At 48.3% G+C, this 22830-nt stretch overlaps 3 protein-coding genes across 5 annotated transcripts; 1 reads left to right on the top strand and 2 right to left on the bottom strand.

Annotated features, from left to right (window-relative positions):
- Positions 1-25: 25 nt before the first annotated feature.
- On the top strand, positions 26-4852 carry LOC122622142 (protein pygopus). Its single transcript, XM_043800358.1, has 3 exons — positions 26-785; positions 854-3430; positions 3662-4852. Exons 2-3 carry the CDS (start codon positions 1116-1118, stop codon positions 3780-3782), a joined length of 2436 nt encoding a protein of 811 aa, XP_043656293.1. The 5' UTR covers positions 26-785; positions 854-1115; the 3' UTR covers positions 3783-4852.
- Positions 4853-4970: 118 nt separating this feature from the next.
- LOC122622141 (coatomer subunit gamma) lies at positions 4971-8513 on the bottom strand. 3 transcript variants are annotated; one of them, XM_043800356.1, is made up of 6 exons: positions 8375-8513; positions 7497-8155; positions 5921-7391; positions 5670-5855; positions 5462-5614; positions 4971-5403 (listed from the first exon to the last, which is right to left on the bottom strand). In XM_043800356.1, exons 1-6 carry the CDS (start codon positions 8412-8414, stop codon positions 5273-5275), a joined length of 2640 nt encoding a protein of 879 aa, XP_043656291.1. In that variant the 5' UTR covers positions 8415-8513; the 3' UTR covers positions 4971-5272. The 3 variants fall into 3 exon arrangements, with proteins under 3 accessions (XP_043656291.1, XP_043656292.1, XP_043656290.1); XM_043800357.1 differs by having other exon boundaries at positions 7497-8152; XM_043800355.1 differs by lacking the exon at positions 8375-8513 and having other exon boundaries at positions 7497-8222.
- Positions 8514-15407: 6894 nt separating this feature from the next.
- Positions 15408-22596, bottom strand: LOC122621535. Its single transcript, XM_043799433.1, has 7 exons — positions 22220-22596; positions 21291-21451; positions 20453-20654; positions 19865-20116; positions 18854-19797; positions 18499-18702; positions 15408-15685 (listed from the first exon to the last, which is right to left on the bottom strand). The coding sequence occupies exons 1-7, from the start codon at positions 22594-22596 to the stop codon at positions 15408-15410; spliced, it is 2418 nt and encodes an 805-aa protein (XP_043655368.1).
- Between the last annotated feature and the right edge of the window lie 234 nt (positions 22597-22830).

The raw sequence follows: 22830 nt of genomic DNA, 5'->3' as shown, positions 1-22830 counted from the left end.
TGCTTTGGCCACACTGAGCCGCCAACGGAATTCCGGCATTTCTCTTGACGTGCGCAAACGGTCACACTGGCGGACTTGCAATGAAAATTATTTATATTTCGCTTCTTCGCACGCAAAAATTGGTCAAAATAAACAAAGGTTAATGTGCTGCTCGTATATAACGGTTCAGTGGTCAGTCCGCCGGACCGCCGAATCCGCGTAACGGTAATCCCTGCTTGTGCCGTTCCGATAAACGGCGCTAATTAAAAGTGGATGCTGCAGTGGCCATCAAATCAACAAAAAAGCCAACCGAAAACGCAGGCTTCAATAATCGCGTAAACCCAACATAATTTCCTTTGGGAAATAACCGCCGGTTATTTTGTTTCCCGATTGAAGGTAAACGCAAAAAGATCCCGTAAATAAACAACAGTTAAACGCTGCACTGCAATTAAAACGGAACGGGAAGCGCAGCGGAGGACATAAAATCGGTGGCAAGAAGAAGAGCGCTGCCAGAAAGCGCCCTTTGAAGGGTTAATGAAGGGGATTTAGTGGCAAACTGAAGTGCAGAGTGCTAAAAAGACGTGCTCCTGGCAAAAGTGATCGAGGATCAGTAAGAAACTGAGAAGCGGCAGGTGCTTGGCGCTTTGAAACGAGACAACACGACGCTGGGTTTCCACGGTAGAGTTGCCAACCTGAAAAAGAAACGGGGTTGCCGTTCGTTGCGCCGAAAGTGTTTACCTGGGTTTCGGGAGCCAGTTGCCTTAAAGACGTGAATTTTATAAGGATCTTGGCCAGGAGATGACTTGGTGAGTAGTTGAGAAGGACTGACCTACAGGATGCCAGATACTCATTTGGCACCCTTCCCAACCCCCAGGAACTCAAACTTCAGGCGGTCGCAGGCCGGATAACCGGCAGAAAGCCCAAGCCCACCGAGCATAGCCCACTTAGCCCCACAGTTGGTCACCAGAGGATCCAGAGGATTAGTGTCCACCTCTCTGGGGACATCACAACCGAACCCACTTCTTTACCAGCGTCGAGATCTCCTGCGCGGGATTGGCGACGCCGCTACAACCGAATTTCTTGCCCCACGCCGTTGAAGAAAAGCTGCCACCATTCGGAAGAAGAACACCTCGAATATGACCCACAATCTTGGTATGGCGCCATATCGATTGCCGGGTCCAGCGGGCGGACTTTGTCCGCCCGACTTTAAGCCGCCGCCTCCAACGGACATCATCTCGGCGCCGAGCAATCCGAAGAAGCGGCGGAAAACCTCAAGTGCCGCAAACTCCGCTGCAGCGGTGGCTGCGGCTGCTGCTGCAGCAGCTGCTGCGAATTCCATGCAACAGCAGCAGGCGCCACCGACACCGCAGGATCTGCTGCCACCTCCGCCAATGGGAGGCTTCGGAGACACCATTATTGCCTCGAATCCATTCGACGACAGTCCCCAGGTGTCGGCGATGTCCAGCTCAGCGGCCGCGGCGATGGCGGCCATGAATCAGATGGGCGGCGGACCAGGAGGCGGTCACTTTGGCGGCGGTGGACCGGGCCAGCACCCGCACTGGGAAGATCGCATGGGCATGGGTGGTGGACCTCCTCCCCCGCCTCACATGCATCCCCATATGCACCCGCATCATCCAGGCGGACCCATGGGTCATCCACATGGTCCCCATCCGCACATGGGTGGTCCTCCTCCAATGCGAGGCATGAGCCCCATGCACCCCCACCAAATGGGACCGGGACCAGGCGTCGGACTGCCGCCGCATATGAATCACGGAAGGCCAGGAGGACCGGGAGGACCCGTCCCAATGGGCAGTCCCATGGGTGGAATGGCTGGCATGGGCGGCATGAGTCCAATGGGCGGAATGGGAGGCCCCAGCATATCACCCCATCACATGGGAATGGGCGGTCTGTCGCCCATGGGAGGCGGTCCCAACGGACCCAATCCGCGAGCCATGCAAGGTTCACCAATGGGCGGTCCGGGCCAAAACTCGCCAATGAACTCACTGCCCATGGGCTCGCCGATGGGCAATCCAATTGGCAGCCCGTTGGGCCCTCCCTCGGGACCGGGCCCTGGAAATCCCGGCAACACCGGCGGACCACAGCAGCAACAACAACAACCTCCGCAGCCACCGATGAACAACGGGCAGATGGGTCCTCCTCCTCTGCACAGTCCGCTCGGCAACGGACCCACGGGTCATGGCAGTCACATGCCTGGAGGACCCATCCCAGGGCCAGGACCTGGGCCCGGCGGCCTGGTAGGACCCGGTGGCATCTCCCCCGCGCACGGCAACAACCCAGGTGGTCCTGGGAACAACCTGCTCGGCGGGAATCCCGGCGGCGGCAATAGCAACAACGGAAGCAATACAAGTAACGCCAGCAACAACAATCAAAATCCTCACCTCTCGCCAGCAGCCGGACGCCTGGGAGTGCCGACGTCGATGCAGTCGAATGGACCTTCGGTATCTTCGGTAGCTTCCTCATCGGTTCCCTCGCCCGCCACGCCCACGCTCACGCCCACATCGACGGCCACGTCCATGTCCACGTCAGTGCCTACATCCTCGCCAGCGCCGCCCGCCATGTCACCGCATCACTCGCTAAACAGCGCTGGCCCGAGTCCGGGCATGCCCAACTCCGGACCCAGTCCGCTGCAGTCACCAGCCGGTCCCAATGGCCCGAATAACAACAACAGCAATAACAACAACGGACCCATGATGGGCCAGATGAACCCGAACGCAGTTCCTATGCAGCACCAGCAGCACATGGGCGGCGGCCCACCTGGCCACGGGCCCGGACCGATGCCCGGAATGGGCATGAACCAAATGCTGCCACCGCAGCAACCCTCGCATCTTGGTCCCCCGCATCCGAATATGATGAACCACCCGCATCATCCGCACCATCATCCTGGCGGACCACCGCCGCACATGATGGGCGGACCCGGAATGCACGGCGGTCCCGGTGGAATGCCTCCTCATATGGGCGGAGGACCTAATCCGCACATGATGGGCGGTCCGCACGGGAACGCGGGTCCACACATGGGTCACGGCCACATGGGTGGAGTACCTGGTCCAGGACCCGGACCTGGCGGCATGAACGGACCCCCGCATCCGCACATGTCTCCGCACCACGGACACCCGCATCACCACCACAACCCGATGGGCGGACCAGGTCCAAATATGTTCGGCGGTGGTGGAGGAGGTCCCATGGGTCCCGGTGGACCGATGGGCAACATGGGGCCCATGGGTGGTGGCCCGATGGGCGGCCCAATGGGTGTAGGTCCCAAGCCGATGACAATGGGCGGCGGAAAGATGTACCCGCCGGGTCAGCCAATGGTCTTCAATCCGCAGAACCCGAATGCGCCGCCCATATATCCATGTGGCATGTGCCACAAGGAGGTGAACGACAACGACGAAGCCGTGTTCTGTGAATCCGGTTGTAACTTTTTCTTTCACAGGTAGGTCACAAAAGATTTAAAATGTTAAGTAAAAAAAATATGGTTGAAATATTTAGGAAGTATATTTAGTTTATTTCTTACCTCATTCGAAACATCTTGTGTCCTGAAAATTTATCTAAGTTTATAGTATTTCCATTAGCAATCAGTCTTATCACTACTAGTTCAAAATAATCCGGGGAATTATCTTTAACTCGAGTATGTCGTCGACTAATTCCACTTTCAATTTTCCAGAACCTGCGTTGGCCTGACAGAGGCGGCCTTCCAAATGCTCAACAAGGAGGTGTTTGCCGAGTGGTGCTGCGACAAGTGCGTGTCTTCCAAGCATATTCCCATGGTCAAGTTCAAGTGTTGAAGCGGGTCGGATTTAAAATCAGCAAAACGTATCGATCAACCAACCCAGCCACCAGCAAAAGCGAAAGCAACAGCTACTACAGCACCAGCTAGCACCCACTCACTGTATAAAATATCCAAGCATTAACTCTATCTTAAATGTAAGACTTAAGCTGCTCAATAGTCAAGACCCCGACCGATCCTGAGACCCACCAGTCCCCATCCCGGCAACTAACCCACGTGGCCAGTATGCAACCCACTAAAGTGCCGGAGCAGTGTTGTGAATTTTAGCTCCGGGCTTCCTGGCTAGCCCGCGGCGTGCTCCTGAAACAAATAAGCAAAGCAAACCTTAACGAAAAGTGTAAACGAAATATGTTAATTGTAATATAATTGTAATTTGTGTGTGCGTCTGCAAGTGGAGTAATCAAACAGGCCAATAACGCCGCAACAAGAAATCGGAAACACAGCTGAGAAACACTCTAGTTTGTATTAAAAAAAGAGATTGGTTAAAACTAAATAGCCAGTTCAGGCGGGATGATGATGCACATCTCCGAACGAATACCACCCGCCTGGCAAGAATTTCGCATAAAACACAACCACAACAGACAACCACTCGTAACTATATAAACATATATCTAATGACATATTCAACACATTTGGAGATGAGTATAGAAATTGTAACGAAATGAAATTATCATTGTGAAATTGCTGCAAACTGCATGAGTGTGTTATTTGTTATTACGAATCTATATTATTTTTATACTTGTGTGCGTTTACATTTTTAATATTTAATACGGAGAAGTGGTTCGAACAATTGAAAGAACTCCATCGTCGGATACATTTTACACAAAAATATTCAACATAGTCGGAATCGGAGAATGTATAATAAGGAATCGATTGCGAACAAAAGCACAAGAAATTATAAATTCATGCGAGAAAGATAAACTTGTAATTTAAGACGAGTGTGGAAGACGCAGCGAAAATAAACGATTCAAGAGAAAAGAAATTTGTAAAAATAGGAAAACAAGAAGTACTCTAGGTTACTGCAACTATAAGTTATTTATAATTAAATAAAATACCATATAAAATAAAGTAAGTTCTAGTTATGAAGCAATTTCTCTTTGGAGGTACGGTTCTCACGAGGTTGCAATCAGTAAAAAACATTTAAGTGTCCTACTTTTAAAGCACCTGCCAAATAAACGCCTTCAGGTCGGGTTGCATTGCATATACATGTATTTTTAATATTTTGTTTCCATACTTAAGCTAAATGCACAGGCTAAATGGGGATAATAAACATATGCGATACATTTCGGAGGATGCATCGCTGGGCCACATAAACTTTTTGGAAATGGGCAGTAGCAATACTCAATGTTGCACATGCCGAATTGTGGACAGGGACAGTCACTTAAAGGTACGAATTATTTTTTGATTAGGTGTAATTTTCTGTTTCGTAGTTCAGATTATGTTGACAGCACGCAAAAACCAAACGAGGTTCCTGCATGGCTCGCTGTCTTATCCGATGGCCGCCGTTATGAGCTCCGCCACGTCCTGATCTGTGCTGCGCACCGTCAGATTAAGCGTGACGCCCTCTGAAAGCGCCAGCTTGGCCCGCACCAGAATCTCGGCGCCGCCTCTGAAGGTTCCTGTAATAGGGCAAAGATTTTACTATGCGTCCTACAACTCAAAGCGAAGAATCCGTACCTGAACAGAGCAACGTATGCAGGTGCGTACCCTCAGGTACATTTTCAGAGAGGTTTGCAGCGCCCAGCCCCAGAATCTTGACTATAGTGTTGACGGCTTCCTGCAAGGTGGTCACTGCCGATAGCACAAAGGTATCCTCGGCTTGTAGCCATTCTACAAATATATAGTATTAATAATCATTGTATGGACTTTCTCTGCTCTGTGGCACCTTCTGTGTCAGCTGCATCCCATGACACTTGGAAATTGTTCTTTCTGGTTTTCTGTATCTGATCGGCAACCGTCAGCTCCAAATCCTCTAGCATGTACTCGTCGTCATAGCCCTCATCTGAGTCCGGCTCGCCGGTGTTGGGATCGCAGTCCTTGACCACAAATCGCAAAGTGGCACCGAAGGTGGCTAAAATGAGAATGTTAAATCAGATATTAATGGCCAAAAATTTGTGGGAGAAATAATAAACTTACCGATGGAACTGGCTGCGTCGGGCGGGAATTCTACGATGACAAATGTGGTCTGCAGATCGTTGTAGGGTAACTTGGGACATGGAATGACCGCCCTGGCTGTGAATCCTTCCGGCAGCGTGAGCTCCACCCGCACATTTTCCAGAATTTGGTCGGACAGCGTATTCAAGCAATCGAATTGGAAGACCACGTGCTGACCGAAAATGTGTTTGATGCATTGCACCGTGTACTCCGTTTCGCTTTCGGTCAGCTGGATGGGAGCTGTGCTGCGATGGATGGGGCCCAGCACCTGGATGCCTGGCAGCTGTGCCAGACGTGCAGCACTCTCCTCCTCCCGCGTGATCTTCGGCGGCCGTGGAGCACTGCTGGTAACTAGCATTACATCGTTGGCAATCACCGGCTTAACTATGGCCGCCTTGGGCACAATGGAAATATCAAAGCGTGTGTCCAGGTCGCCATTCAGATGATCGACCAGCGATTTCTCCAGCAGAGCCAGAGAACAATTCTCTCTCTCGATGATGTAGTTCTTGTACAGCTCTGGCCTTTCCGAGTTAAGAATGCTAAGGTAGTAGGTGGCGCGGTCACGCACTTCGTCGTCCGGATCCATCTGGCAACGACCCAGCAGAACGAGAATATTGCTTAACAAGGCTGGGCAAGATGCTCCAAACTGGGCCATGGCCGTGACCGCGGCTGCTCGCACAATAGGGCTCTCCAAGATAACGCGGTTGTAGATAAAGCGTATGTACTTGGAGGGTGTGGCCGCGAAGGGTCCCTCCTTGCCCAGCAGGTGAAGAATCCTCACCGCCAGTGAAACGTGTTCACAATCCTCGATGAACTCGCACAGATGCGACAAACCGGACTCCTTGGCGTCCGCATTCTCCTCGATGATCGTGATGATGGTGTCAACTATGGAGGTCTTGTACTCAAGGCCACCCTCTTCGCGCAACATACCGCTGAGGAAGTTCATCAGCACTGTGTGCTTGCGCGGATACTTGGTACACAGAGCGCAAATGGCCTGTACGACCACCACCTTGAACTCATCAGAAATCTCGGCCACAAACGTGGAGATCTGCTTCATCAAACGCTCCACCGAGGATTCAGCGCCGGTCTTCAACAGCGTAGTTATGGCCAGAGTGGCCACCGATCGGTTGGAATCCGTGATGAGACCTTCCAGGTCCAGATTACAGGTGGTCACCGCCGCCGGGTGCGTCATGGCCACCTTGTTGAGGGTGCGCACAGCCGCAAAGCGCAACGTTGCCTTCGGCGAGCTGCAGAATAGCTGGAGGATGGAGAACGCCGGCGATAGCATTCGCGGATTGGTGTTCTTGAGGTTGACAATAGCGTGAGCCGCCTCGTAGATGACCATCTCGCTCTTGTGGCGCAGACAGGACTCGATGAACGTAAACAACGGCGAATCGGACAGCTCTTCAGAGGGAATGTCCTCCTCTTCGATCAGCTTACAGGCAATGCGAATCTGGGGGATGTAAAACGAATTTAGTCAAATTTCTCATGAAGGGGAATAAATCTGTTCTTCCAATCTGTTTTATACAGAACCATTTAGGGTACAGACTCCACTTACCAGCATGCAAACGGCATAGGGACTCTTCAGAGAGCCTCTGGTCAGCTTGTTGACCAACTTGGAGACAGCCAGCCGATCCGACTTGCGGATGTGGTAGAGCAGACCCAACGCGTGGTACTGCACCATAATATTGTCGCTGTTCAAGGCCTCCTGGGCTTCGTTTGCCCACCTCTTGACTACGTCGCCGGCGGTGGTGGCCAATCTCAAGGAACTAACCAATGCGGCACAAGAAACAGCCGCGTTTTTGTCGACAATGCACTGCTTCATGTAGCGCTCAACGGCCTGCAACATGGTGTTGTCCGTGATGCTGCACAAGGCCCGGATGGCGGCGGCCCTGTACAGGTCCTCCTTGCCGGTCATATCCTTCGTTAGCGAGCTGGTCACGATGATGACGTCCTCGGCAATGGAGCTCAACTCCTTAATGCCCAGGTAAACCATACGACGCAGCACCACGTCCTTAGATTGGAAGAGCTTCGTCATCGCAAAAAAGCAGTCGGTGGCCTCACGGGCCACAAGCTGCTCACCCTGATTGATCAGGTACAGGATTTTGGTCAGGATGTGGATGCACTTCCTTGGGTTCACCGGCGTCTCATTGAAGGTGCGTGTCTCCTGAAGCACCGACGTTTTTTCCAGGTTCTGGTACGCATTGCTCGGTCCTGCTGGCGGATGGCCGCGATGTTTTTTGTGCGAGGCAAGGGAAAAATAGTTCATTTTCTCAATCAATTTAGGGAAAACTCGATTTTTCTCGACTTTGTCGGGTTAGTGGGTGTGTGAGTGTGTGTCTGTGCCAGCGGAGCACCTTCCAGCAACTAGGTTGTTTTCGATTGGCTTCGCTGGCCGGCGGATTACTTGGCTCCAGGTGTTAGGGTGCTACTTACCGTCCTCCTCCTCATCCTTGTCGCGGCGGAACGAACCCATTGTCTTGGAACTTTCGGTTAAATCGTGGGTAAAACAATTGAAATGGTTTTTTGGCTGCGCTTACACGTCACTCAGCGGTGCCCAGTTGGTTCATCTGTTATCGATGTGAAAACATCAGTGATGTATCGATAGCACCGATGTTGCTCTTATCTTCAAAAGTAAACTCGTTTCCTGCGTTTTGTGGGATTATATATTTGGCTATTGTTTTTATTATAACCGAAAGATTTCATCGTCGAATTTGGCAACGGAATGATGAAGTTTTTATATATATTTTTTTAAGCTTTTTAGTTTTGTCTGTAGTAAATAGAAAATGAACCAGCGGTGGTTCACTTACTGGTTCGATTATACATATCGATAACTTATCGATTGTGAATAGGCGGATAGAGTCAAGCTTTAAATTTGCTACATGTTGATTTATTTATGACAGTGCAGGAAATGAATTATATTTTTTATAATATATTAAGTTCTATTTCAAATTTCGCCATTTTTTTTTGACTATTTTGGGCTTTCTATGAACATCTGAAAATTGTTTTGCAAAGTCTTCTTGATTTAGAAACAGATATTGGTGTGAGGATTGATTTTCAGTCAGTGTGATGCATTTTGATTCAAACTAACATTTTGTATATAATTTTTGCTGATCTAGTATACCTAATCAATTTGAGTTTTGTTTTTGATTTGCTGGTGGTGAAAGTTTCAGAAGTCAGATCGATAGACTTATATGCTTAATGTCATCGGATAAGCCTTAATTAATCGAATACAGATCCTGATTACAAAATGGCCGCCAGCTTTTTTGTCAGCCCTAGTTTGTGTTTACCAATTAATTACGACTTTGAATTGTGTTTACTTAATTTATGCGTGCAAAAGCACCACCAATTAGCGAAAACAAGAAACCCATTATATTGAATTGTCAATTTCCGGCGCGCTGCAAGTGCCGTTAATTGCATTTTGCATGCCGCGGGGAAATTCCGGCGCACGAAGAAACAGCTTCATTGCGTGTCCACCAGGCGAGGACCTCCGCTAAAACGCCAAAAAAAGAGAGAACCCGAAAAGATCGAGACACCTACAGCATGAATTTATGGCCAGGCGATAAGCGCCGGCCAGGAGGAAAATCTGCCTGGTGCCCAAAATTGGACAAGGAACGTGTGCGTCGGACGAGCGGAGAATTTAGTAGCTGTCAAAGGCATCAGCTGTGGCCCCTGGAAACACCTACGAAGCCACGAAGCCCCCAACGCTTGCCAAATCCCAAGTTGAAGCCAAGTCGGAGCGAACCTGAGGCCAAAGTCGGAGCAAAAGTTGAGGCGTCGGCGCACGCAAGGAGTGAGCCACAGGTGAGTTTCGGGCTGGATGCCAGCCAACAGTAGAACCCCAATTTGTGGAACGCTCCTCCACTGTGTCTTCAAATACAATTGATTCTGGGGCACCTCTTGTAGGCTATATAACGGTTTTAATAGTTTGTATTTTATAACAAGGCAGGGCGAGATTTGATTTTCAAACAGTCGTGCTGAGTTTTCCTAATTGATTACCTACATATGTACATATATCAGTAATAATTTCGATGAGCAGTACCAAGTGCTACTGGCATATACTCTCGGGCTCTCCTTGTCGCGCATCGAACCTCGACTGTAATCCGCAGTTAGCTTTGCGTGCAAATGGCAAGGAATGCGGGCGGGGATCGGATACTCAGGGTTCGGTGTTTCGCTCGGATGGAAGTAGAGATCCCGATCCGCTGGTGGCCTGTGACTCCATAAGGCTGATGCTGTCAGTTGCTCTTGGCCGACCGACCATTGGCAGCTTTATTGCCGGCTGGTGTGTGTGTGGGCCAACCTGCATACCGATCATAAGTACGAATATGAATCTCTAAGCACTTGCATTCGTTAGTGCGCTTGGTGCGAAAAATGCAAAACGGTTGCAAGTTCGGATTCCAGGTCGGAACCTCCCCCCATCCTGGGCCAAGAACTTCACCGGTGTGCTAACAAGATGGCAACACATGAAATTAGACTGCACCGATGCACGTCCAGCGATAGAAGAAGAACGAACTGATCGTGCCCAGAAAACGGGCAACGGCAGGAACAACAGACTAATTAACATATTCAAATATTTGTCGCATTGTTTCGCCAGTTTCCCAGCTCCATCTGGCAGTTCCCCTCCTTCTGCTGTCGGGTTTATTGAAAAGCCATTTTACGGTTTCATGCTTGAAAGTCATTGCCAAGTGACCACGCCCCATCATCTCGAACCCAGCACCCCGGACTGGAGTGGTGCATCTTCCCTGACTGGTTGTGCACTGCAGACCCCTTGGCGCTATTTTTATCGCATTTTAAAAGGCTATTTGTAGTGGTTCCACCAGGAAGTGGCATAAATTCGCAGCGCATAATGGTTGTGAATAAATTATTTTGCCACAGCTTCCTCTCGCCCATTGATTGCCTGATAAGAGCCATCCTCCGACTGCGGCATCATCCACTGCAATGGCCAACAGTAGAGTCCACGGAGGAAAACCAAACCCGAAACAGATGCTGCGTACAATGCACTGGTTACGTAATCACTTACTGCGATTCTTGTCCTGCAACGTGAGAGAGGGCCGCCGCCGGCCTTCCTTGTGCACTCCAGCAATTTTCACGCACGCCCCCAACCGGCAGACCATCCTCTTCTTCTCAGCCTCCGTTTCCCTCTTCCCTCTTCAAGATGCGGCTAGGCAAAACCAAGCCCATAAAAAAAGGGGAAGGAACACAGCATGCGGAAAGCAAAAGTCCCACAGTCCGTTAGGCGGAAACGAAGGCGAAGAACAGAAAGCCAACTAAAAGAGCTGGCTTTAATTAAATTTAAAGGGGCTCTGTTTGGATGCCTAGGCCTTGCGATTTTTGCAGGAGCGTTAAGGTAGATTTACCTGAATACCTCGAAATAGAATCGATTATATAGTCTGCTTAAGCACTTCATTAGCTTTGAGGGATGATTGCTTATCGGCAGCATTAAGTCATAGGATGTGCCTTGTTTCTTTTAAATGGCTTTTGAGTTTTAGGATGCCTTCTCTACCTATTTTTCAACATTATTTTTACCCAGTCAAACGATTGAAGCTACTTGCTAACACCAATCGTTTAACGACTTTAACGTAAAAAAAAAAATATGACCATGGCCATTATGCAGGATGCAATAAATCAAAACATAATATTTGCCTAACATTTTTTAAGGCTACAAAAGCGAGTATGGGTCGTAAGATCAGAGATATAAACAAGTGCTACTCATCTTTATGAAAGGCAGTTGGGCATTTTCCGTTTGGGCAATCAAAGTTAAGCTGATGGACAGAAGTGAAGTGACCCTTGTGGTAACTGCAATTGCCCAAGATTCCAGAGATATATTGCAATTATTAATTGTTTTTCCGCCAGTCTCCAACGGTACTGAACCATTTCACTAATTTTAAATGGGTTTCCACCGCCGACTGCCGCAATCGGCTGTCTGCCTTGGGTTTGCATCGTTCCTGGTCAATGTCCTTACCCATTTCGGTTTTCAGTTTTGTTTGAAAGCGGCTGGGTAAGCATGCGCATTGCGCACGACGCGTCAGTTCCTCCAGCTCCTCCAGTTCCTCCAGTTCCTCTGAGTTGGGCTGAGTTGGGCCAACCAGCCAGCCAGATGTTATCCCGGTAGTGACCCCAGAGCAGGGCCATAAATTCTCACAGTATTGCCTACTACACGCCTGCGCCTCCGCAAATGTTCCAATTTGTATTTTTGCACAAATTGTTGTGGCCGCCGTGGAATCTTCAGCTTCTCCTGGTGATCTTGGGGTTGGCTGGCTCGCTTGTTTGTTTTCGGCTGCATTTAATTTAATTTCGCCTGCCCAATTGGGCTGAACCGCAATTAGAGACAAATGTTTTCGGCTGCATTCCATTGGCTACTTAGCCCCATGTTCGTGGCAATTAGCATTAGCCTGTGGGATATATTCGGGGACATGGGCGTGTGTTTTCTGGGGCGGGGAAAGTTATCTCCCCGACCAGTTTCCCACACGTTTGTTTTTTGTTTGCTTAATTAGGTGAAAACTGGCTAACAGGGACAGCTGTTTGGCTGCCATGCCGGGCAATTGCTAATGAGCAGGACAAGCTGAAGGAGTTGGAGTTGGCGAAATGAAAAGTAACAAGCCACCGTCCTCGCTTTCAGGCTGTTGCCACTTTGGTATCGGAAAATGGAAAATGGTAAACGGGAAAACGTTTGCCACTCGTCGCTTGAAGTGCTAACTTCCAACTTTGTCAGTCTGTCTTAATGCCCTGGCTGGAAGGCTGGGCATTTTGATAGTAAAGAAAATATATCTATAACTCTATATATATGTTCCAACACAATGTGCCCTCTCTATTTTTTTATAAAACCCACAAAAAGTTTTTATCCTATTCTATTTTATTTTATTTTATTTTTTGTTGGGAAGAGTATTTGAGAATATCAACTGGGAGAAGGCTTTCCACTTCCTCCCCGACTTCTTCTTCATTTCCCTGACTCGTAGTGGAGGCGAAATTTGGCGATGCCCATTGCCATGGCAAGTGCATAATTTTTCAATCAAAGCCAGCAGCTGTAAAGCAAACAAAAGCAGAGGCCAAGAGGCAGAAATCGTGAGCAGGCCAACATGGCCAGAAAAGAAAACCCGAATGGGAAAAGGAAGTGCTGCAAACGAGATCTTCAGCTCATCCAATCCCATCCGAGGCCCAATCCCAATCCCAATGCAAGTCCAAAGCCAAGCTAAATGGCAATGGCATTTAAATGCAAATGTCTACGAAGCGTGAGGGTGTTCAATGCGAACTTTATGTATGGAAATTGGCAAAATGCGAGCAAGCGTTTTCCTCAATGGTCAAAGTGTCAAAGTGGCATTGGGTGTAGGTGTCGCCACGCCATTGTCTCTGGAATTTCCGCCCATTCTGGCCGGGCTCTGGGCCATCTCAATCCAGGCCGGGCCAAAGCCAAGCCGCTAATTAAAAGCCATTGCTAACAGTCAACGACTTAATGGCCAAGCATTTGCATAGCTGTCAACGCCAATAAGCCCACACTTGGCCACGTTCTCCATGCCTGCTCTAAGGTGAGAAAAACCAAAAGCAAAAAGCTCACGCGGCGATGTTCCGGATCGACTGGACAACGCCTGTTCTGCTGCGGCATCGCTATACCTCCAACTCCATCGCCATCTCCATCTCCAACTACATCTGGGAACTCCATAGCCGTGTCCAAGCCAAATACGCACCAGAACCGGCCATAAAAATTGTCAACGCGTGGCTTCGATGGTTTACCCTAAGCCTTTTCAGAGGTACATTCACTAAGAAGACATTTGTTGTCGATATACGAAACTAAACCAGATCTTCAGTTCACGCACTTTCAACTATTTTGTTGGATTTTCTTCTATACCGATGCAAACTTCAGTTGAATATATTTTCCACAATCTCGTTTCACCAGACTTATAAACTACTTGTAGCCATATTGCACAGCATCCAGCATTCGGATACGGCAGTATTTTTCAATTAACTGCAGCTTAATAGGGGCGTTTTATTCAACGTGGGGCACGACGCACATGCGTTCCCAACACCTTGCCAGTGACAGAGGGACGCGGCGGATGACATTCATGCCATGAAGATGGAGCCGAGGCCCGACTGTGGAGACCGTGGAAGACCGTGGAAGACATCTTCATTCGTAAAGGCGGCAGGCACATGTCTCGAGCGGCACTCGGGTTTTCGCACATTTTAATTTCAACGTGATCATGATTAATCGACACTGCAGTGGCTCAGAATTTTTGATGTGGCCCACTATATTGTAGGACTGCAGAGTCGAGTGGAGAACGGCTGTAATGGCGTGCGTAGCTGGAGCGTTAAAGAGATGGTAACACGCCTGGTTAAGCTCGCTGCCATGCCGCCTCTTAATTTGATTAACACTTTTGTCGGACGGCCCCCAACTGAAAGATATCCACGTATGCGGCATATGTGAGCCCTGCTCAAATTGCCGTGAAATTATCATGATTTCCTCGGGTGTCTTTCGCTTTGACAAACATCAATTTGGTTAAGCGGCTCTCCGAGTTTCTTCGACCTAATGCTAATGGAAAATGGTCTGGGTTACGGAAAACTGTTTACTTAATCAAAGCGTTAATAAATTTCGACATGCCTGCCCAGCCACCGTAATTAATGTATTCATTCAGTGGCTGCCTGGCATGTGCCTTCTTTCACCAATTAAAACAGACAGCTTTATTTATGTTTAGACATTTATTAATAAATATTTGTATTTAGGCGTAAGGTTTATTGCATTACTTAATCAGTACAATTCGTTTATTTAATTTACGTTTATTACTCTTCATCTCCTCATCTCCTTTCTGCTTGAGATTAAACTAAGTCTCTCAGCAGTTCCTAATAACTAGCACCGCCTGTCGTCTCGGCTAATAAATAATAAGAAGTATGATTCGAAATTTAATAGTTAGGTTAAGAGGACTGTTGGGATCCGGAAATTTGGAAATGCCGCCCTGCACAGAAGCCTGGCGCAAAACATTTTGATACAAAATTATTTGGCAAACTTTGCGGGTTAATTGAGAGCAGCAATATAGTTAATAATAAATAGTATAGTTATAAATGCATTACGCTCGAGGACATGAAGCAGATTTCTCACTAAACTTATAATTAGCCTAACTTTCGCTAGCGAGTTGGTAGCTCTATAAACTTACTCGAATTTATCGGGTTCAATTTCCGTTCTTTTCTTGGCAATGCGCCGATTTAAAATGCTGGAATCTGCAGTGCGTTTCCAGTGCATTTAAAAGCGCGCATTCTATTGTATCGTAAAAAAAGGGAGTCAAAACTCCGAGAGTAAACTAATCGTAGACTTAGTCTAGGCTGGATTAATCAAGGGTTCTCAATGATTTTAGATTTCACGTGTCGCTGCTAGGCGAATATTTTCTATTCAAGTCTCATCGAATCTTTTGAAGCTTTCGAGGCATATTGCGTTTGTTCCCAGCTAAGTGTTCCCGGCAAACAGCGAGAGCCACCCAGATCTCCCCTAGAACTGCTGTCCGTAGCGCCCGTTGATGCCGCTGTCGTAGAGTTTGCTCAGCGTGTCCTTGGCACTGCCCCCGTACGACGCTCCCGAGGCCGAGGATCCGGCGGAGGAGTTGGGCGGTGGTCCGTACAGCATGGTGGGCGCTCCGTAGGTGATTGTGGGCGTGGGCTCGTGCTGGTATAGGTAGCGCTCCTTGCTGCTGCGGCGCTGCACGGTCTTCCAGATGCCGAAGATGCTCAACTGGGCCAACAGGAACAGGCCTCCTGCCATGATGAGTCCTGAAAGAATAGATTGCGAAAAAAACTGCTGTAATTTTTGGTTTTTTTTACAATACAATGGGAATAAACTGAAACAGCCTCACTCTCAAAGTATTATTACACACAAGTCGAAATAGGGCAAGCTCCCACTTTTTATTTCATTAAATCATTAATCTTCCTTTAGCCTAGACCACTTGAGAATTAGAAAACCCGAATTCGGTCCAGATTGTTACTCGAGCTCTTTAAAAAGGGAAGTCGGCCTCTTATCGCCATAAATCAAGGGGATTATCTCGAGTTACCGATCTAGTTCGAAAAGTTTCGATGGAAACTGGTTGCGGATAGCCGGCAAAATGCCGATAAGATCGCTTCGATGGGCGGAAAACCAGAACGAGAGGAAAAAAAAAGGCAGAAGTGACCTCGGATCGGCTTGGTTATCACAGAAAACAAAAGTGGGCGCCACTTGACCCACTTCGAAGTGGACTGAAACCAAAGTAGAGGAGCGAAAAGAAGAATATAGCTCCAAGGTCCCAAGACGCAGAGTGACCAAGTGACCAAGTTTGACAGCAACAAGTTGAAGATAAACAAAAACAATGAGAAATAAAACAACGACAATTTAATGCATGAGTTGCATATTTCGGCATGGACTCGGACTTGGACTTGGACTCGGACTTGGACTCTCTGGCTTCACTTTCTATACCCTAGACATCGCATGTTTCCCCGTTTGCCTGGGTTCTTAACAGTGCAACATGCCACATAAATAAGCCGGGCTCCAGCGGAGGAAATACGAAATACCGAACCACAGCCGGTAGAAATCGGGTGAAAGTGCCGCCAAACTCAAAGTCAAACTCAAACTCAAAGTCGAGCTGTGCTGCAGTGCTCAAGTTGCATGCGTTGCTGCCTCTGCTGTTTTTGTCCAGTTCACGAAATCAGAATTTAAGAGCAACAGCGTCGACGACATGCCAGATGACTATCAGAGATTACTTGGTAGCATTGTTGTGGTTGCTCGTTCCTCAAATGACCATAAAAAGTAAGCCGAAAACAAATCAACAAACAAACCGAGAGCCACAACATCGTCATCATCATCATCATGATTTCCATGACTTGAATGAGTTTCAATAACAAAGTGCACGCACTTGAGACTTTTATTTATGTATTTGCCTCCGCTTTTTCATCGCAACAAGAAGACTACAATAACAGTAACAAAAAGCAACAAAAGAGGAATCGACGAAAATATACAAAATTATAACAATTACTATAAACGGTCCACGAAGTTGTGGGAGTTTCGGGGGCAACAAGTAAACCGCGGCGCCCACAAAATGGTAAATAATTTGATGAAACTGAAGCCAGAACAAAGAGCAAGGAAAAGCGCTGAAAATCTCTCGAAATAATAAAGGTGTATCCAGATATCTGCTGAAAGGAGGCTCATAAAAATTAAACTGTGTAAATCCAAAGGATTAACTCGCTGCGCAAGCATTAAAAGCGAATGAATGATTTATTAAACGTACAAATTTCCATTGAAGTTTATTGGAAACTTTGCCGTGAAGGGAACATTAAATTCAATAGGAAAACCCTAGAAAATTACTGAGCTAAAATTGACATGGAACTAATTCATTAACTTGATTTATTTTTTATGACTGACAGGAGTCCGGGATTTGAGAGAAGCAAGAAAACTAAAATGGTTTATCGATTAGTAGGAAATATAAATCTACATTTCGGAATGGCATTCCTGAGATCCATAAACAAAAAATCGAAAGGAAACGACAATCTAAATTTATAACCATATGAGTTGGTTAAGATAACCAAGCTGAAAAACACTGAACTATGGAGAATTGGATGAAAGCGAAACTACTCATCTAAAAGAAAAGCCAGTTTGAAATAATGCCAGAAATTAGATGCCTGAACTATCATAGAGTTAGTATTAAAATGATTGATGTAATGAGAAAGATCCATTTCTAAATAAATACCGCTGCAGAATGCAAAGTGCTCATAAGCTTTCACAAATTACAGGGTGTCGTTGATGCGGCGTTAAATTGCCGCTCTGCATGCCAAAGATGAAGGCCAAGATTCATCTTCTCCTGGGTGCACACGCACATCCAAGTTGGCCAGGTGATTTCAGTGGGCAATGTGTGCGGCAAATGAGCTTAAGCGCAGGTAGAACCGTTGCTCTAATTGCTTCGGTTTGCTCGCCTCTGATCTGCCTTGAAATGCTTCGAAATGCCTGGAAATGCAGCGCGTAATTACAACTGAATGTGCGCCTGATGTTTGGTGGTCCAGTGGAGTTTCATTCGTCTAACGAGCTGTCAATTTAACGCTTCAACGCGGCCTGGAAATTGCTCCACAAAAGCAGTGACACTTGGGAGATGCTGGAGCTTTGGAGCTCGAGAGCTCGGAGCTCGGGAGCTGAAAACCCAGCAGCCATCTGGATGGACAACCAACTGTGCAGAAAGATTTTCGCGCCGCACGAAAACGAGGCGTGCAGAATCCTGCTGCACAGCATTGGGTGAACTAGTGACCTGGTCGTGAGCCAGCAGAGACACCAGGAACGAGCCAGTCCAGCATCATAACACAGAACACGTTCTGGACAACGAAGAACCTAATTTAAGGCCTCTTGCTCAAGTCGGCAATGATGAAAAATTGATTCATTATCAAAATTAGCGAGCCAAGAACAAGCTGAGCGCCTCACGACGCGCGGAGGACACGATGTCGTCCAACTGCAGATTCGGTTCTAACTTCAGCTCCTGATCCTCCTGCTTGTCTATGCAAATCAAGCTAGCTTTGATTTGCGCTTGATTGGGCTTTTTCACAGAGCCCCCGGAAAGGAACATCCAACTTACCATAGCCATTAAGGCAAGTGAGCTTGTCCTGGGCCACGCCCGCATAGGCCTTCTCGTGGGGACCGCTGTCATTGCCATGGGTAGTGGTGCCATCCTCTGGCTGGAACCCGAACTTGTCTGTGATTTGTATGGACTGCATGAGCAGTATGTTATCATCCACAGGGCCCACATCACGACGGTGGCGTGTGCTGAGCGAGAACTCGGCTGCAAGAAAGGGGAAATGACTTTGTAGTGAGGATCGGTATCGAAACGAAAATATTCATAAGCAGCTCAACATCATATAAATTATTATTTTATACATTTGACATCTATATATCATCAGTCTGAAGAGTTACCTTGCACTAGAACTACTTACCTCCATCAGTTCCATTCAGCACCGATCTCTTCTTGCGCCCGTACGAAACCAAAGACTTGAGCTCTCCACTGGCGCCATCTTCGCTGTCGCAAATCACGGGTTCGCAGCGTGGAATGCAGGGCGTGACCAAGGCACGAAACTGGACCACTTCGCTCGAAGGAAACTTGAAGGCGTCGAACTGGGAGAGCAGCACCTTGCGATTTTGCGCCAGCTTCTGGATGGTGCCCATGATGTATTGGTCGGTGGGGCAGCCATTAGCATCGATCAGCGTTATCTCGGCGCTGTCCGAGCCATCCATGGCCACCAGTTCCCTCACGAAGATCTCGTACGGACTGTTGGGCTCCACGATCTCGAATCGCAGGGCAAGCGGGTCCCCAACCTCTGCGATCCTCTTCATGTCGCTGCCATCCCTGGAGGTGATCTTCATGATCACATTGGGCGAATCAATGGTGATCTCTTCGCTCAGGGAGGACTCAATCTCTCCAGTTACTCCAAGGTCTACATCATTCAGCACTGTTTTGTTGGTCAAATCGTACTGACAGGAGACTGCGAGGCCAAGATCGGAGGAGGTGACAATCATGTCGTGATGTTGGATAACTATGTCGTTCATATATCTGCCATAAGCACTCTGGCGCACATTGCACTCCAGGTCATTGTAGCCCATGCGGAAGTCAAACTCCAGCGAGTTGTTCACGTTCACAGCGCAGGATTTGGGTGCTCCTTTGGCGTAAACCTTGCCATCGAACAGTTTGGACGTTCTAATCTTGGTGATCATCTCACCGGAGCGGCACTCAATGGATACATTGTAGCAGGCTGACAGTTCATAGGTAGCTGCCTCGGGCACATCCAAGTAGGGATCCATCACATCGGTCAAGGTGGCGCGGCTGTGGTGCGACAGTCGGCAGACCATGTCTCCAGTGTCATTGTAGTCGTAGGAGTGGCATCTGAACAGGATTGCATTAAGGCGGCTATCAGAGAGGGCTCAAAATTTTCGCCTTTAGAATACCTTACCTGTAGGGCGAGTTTAGGCAGAGATCGCGGCACTCGTCGATGGTGTTGATGTCCTGGTAAACCGAATCCACTGTCTTCAGGATCTTTCCCGAAATCCGCTTGAACTCGCACAGTTTGCTGGGCTCCTCGGCGCAGTTGTTCTCCAGGTAGTCGGCGCCATCGTAGGGCTCCACACTTCCTCCAGCAGACAAGGTTATGCGGTCCATGTCGGACAGTTCACACAGACCCGAGTGGCGGTAGTAGTTCGCAGATCTGAGTGGATTGAGCGGTATAGGGCGGTACAGGGAAGAGTGAAGTGCGGAAAGCGAGTGGCGAAGGTAGTGGAAGAAAGTAAGCGGTACGAGAAGGAATTAGGAAAGTTTGGCAAGTTCGAACGAGAGCAATGACATCGAGTTAGGGCGCTCGAAATCATCAAGTGTTAGCAATGTTTGTCTAAATCTTAGAATGCAATACAATTTGTTAAAACCTTTCGTACAGGGTTGTTATCAAGTATCAAGCCTTTAAGTACTAGTCACTTCATATGATGTTTACATTGTCAGATAACCAAGACCAAAGTAAAAGAATCAACTTGATTAAGCTGATACTCACCGGCAGGTGAATTCGGTCTCCCCCAAGCAGAGTTCCAAGCAGTCGCGCCGCGACAGAACCGTCTGACTAGATTTGACGTGCTCCGGGAGGCGGTAACCTTGAACGCGATCGATGCACCAGGCCTTCGAGCAAGGACGCACGCCCAAACACGATTTCTGTGCGTAGATGGTGAAAACCGGAAACTGCGAGCGCGAAAGTGAACCTGAAAACGCAGAAATTGAGAAATGAAAAGTGGTTGGAAGGCGGAAGACGGGAGGCTGGAAAAGGGGGATAGGCAACGGCGCTGTGCGTATTTTATGCGTTTTACGCACACGCCCCTTCACTGCGAAGTAACAGGCGTTGAGAAACGGGCAACAGCCCCAGTCTTTTGGAGCAGAGTCAGCTGAATCAGCTGAATCAGCCGAGCCACGACAACTGCATCGACATTCGAGATTCGACTGGGAAGGCTGAGGCTGCAGAAATTATGCGTTACTATGCCAAAAGCCAGTTTGCCTGCAGAATAGGCAAAAATCTAGTTTGCAGGCCGGGCCAAAAACCGCGTCGTGCGTAAAAGCAAGAGGCGTGTGCTGCTGCAGGTTCGCTTTTATTTATTTCTGTTTTTTATTTATTTTGTTTTGCGAACACGCGGGTGATTTATGCCCCCGGGCCACGACAACCGCAGCCGACCTGCATGAACTAGAACTCAGTAATTGAGTAAATGAATGAATGAACGGCCGAGTGGCTGTGTCGCTGAGCCGCCGAGTCGCTGAGTCGCCTGAATTATTGAGCTTTCTTTGGCACAAAAAAGAAATATAAAACAGCACACAGCCGTTTGAAATTCTCACACTTTCTAACTCACCTGGCAATTTATCGGCGGTCGTCTTGAACAGCACACACAATCCGGTTTCGTAGTTGACAGCGCTGCAGGACTCGTTATTTTGGCAGGCCTCCAAGCAGTCGGTTAGCATCAATGTGCCGGGCAGAGTGTCCAGCATTTTCGAGGGAGCCGAAAGCACGTAGCTGAAAAGCGGGAGAAAAATGATTTATAAATTAGATCGATTCCCAGATTGCCGAATGATTTATGGTCCCGGTCCCACTAATAGATTCCCAATTCGATTGAAAACGAAAGTGGTCGGACATTCTTGCGATAGCGGGTATTCATTATAGACGGCTCGAAACAAAAGACTGAGGCAACGAACTTGCGGCAGGCGATGAGTTCGCTTGAGTTCGGTTCATGGATTAGTCACGTTTTAGCCAAAGAGCGTCACTCCTACCGAAGCCACAATTTGCATATGCCAGTTAGCGGTGCTGTGCTGGTGGGATTCCCTTAGCTGGTTCCCTTTCTGGGTTCACCGTCTTCACCGTCTTCTCTTCTTATGGAAATGTTAATTGGCCCAGATGTCGGGGTGCATTTCATTCGACACGAATAAACCTGTGGCCGGCCCATTGTGTTGTCGCTCAAAAATTCAAATTTTTAGAAGAAAAGCAAAAGTGAAAATAACAAGTGGCCATAAAATGTAATCAAGTTTCTATAATGCCGGCGGTTGCGCAAGCTGTGGGCTGAGTGAAACTCCGCATTGTTTTGTGACAGTTTTGAAAAGGTGGCGGTGTTCAGAGTAACATTTCCATTCATTATGCAATACTCCATAATAATGTTTGTTTGCTTGCTTATTTTTTTGATTAAACTAACTTGGACAAAAAGGCAGACTTCATTTCTAATCTCTAGTGCAATTTTTGACATTGTTTGGCAAACGGAGTTTGTGACTTAGTTTTGAGAACTGAACTCACCCGGTAATAATCTCAAAGCCAATCATATCTGGATCGCAGTCCTCCTCCTGAGCGGTCGGCTTGTCCGTCTTCGCCTCGGGCTGCACCTCGATGGGCGTGACCAGAGGCTTGGGAAGTTCTCCGCTGCCGGCTGGAGCCGCAGATCCCACTGTGACTGCCTCCTGGTCGCCCCTTCCTTCCGTGGTGGTGGTGCTGCTGGTGCTGGCGGGTGTGGAACTGCCCGATGAGGCGACGGCCGGCGGCGAAGGCGTTACATTGGTGCGCGGATTGGTCTGCTTGACCGGCTTGACAGGACGCTTTGTTTTGCGTGCGGCGCTGGCGGCGTCACTCGCAATTAGGCAGATCAGCAGCAGTAAGGTGCAGCGGCGTAGAAACATTTTGTCTGCAATTGAAATGGTACACGGTGTGAGTATGGGGACCTGGTAGTCTGGGTGCTCCATAGCTAAACCCCTGGGGAGACGGCCTAATGTTAATTAGGCAACTAATTTCACATTACGCGCAATGTATGTAATTCCTGGTGTGCATTTTATTAGTTTGGCGTTAGTCTTAGCAGAAACCAGGGCTCCTCCACGGGGGCTTGGGAGGCTTTGGGGGCTTTGCTCGCCCAGGAA

This window comes from Drosophila teissieri, chromosome 3R (assembly GCF_016746235.2).
Source record: "Drosophila teissieri strain GT53w chromosome 3R, Prin_Dtei_1.1, whole genome shotgun sequence".
Classification (NCBI taxonomy): Eukaryota; Metazoa; Arthropoda; class Insecta; order Diptera; family Drosophilidae; genus Drosophila; species Drosophila teissieri.
The sequence above is the reverse complement of the archived record's forward strand: the minus strand, read 5'-3'. Positions and strand labels throughout refer to the sequence as shown.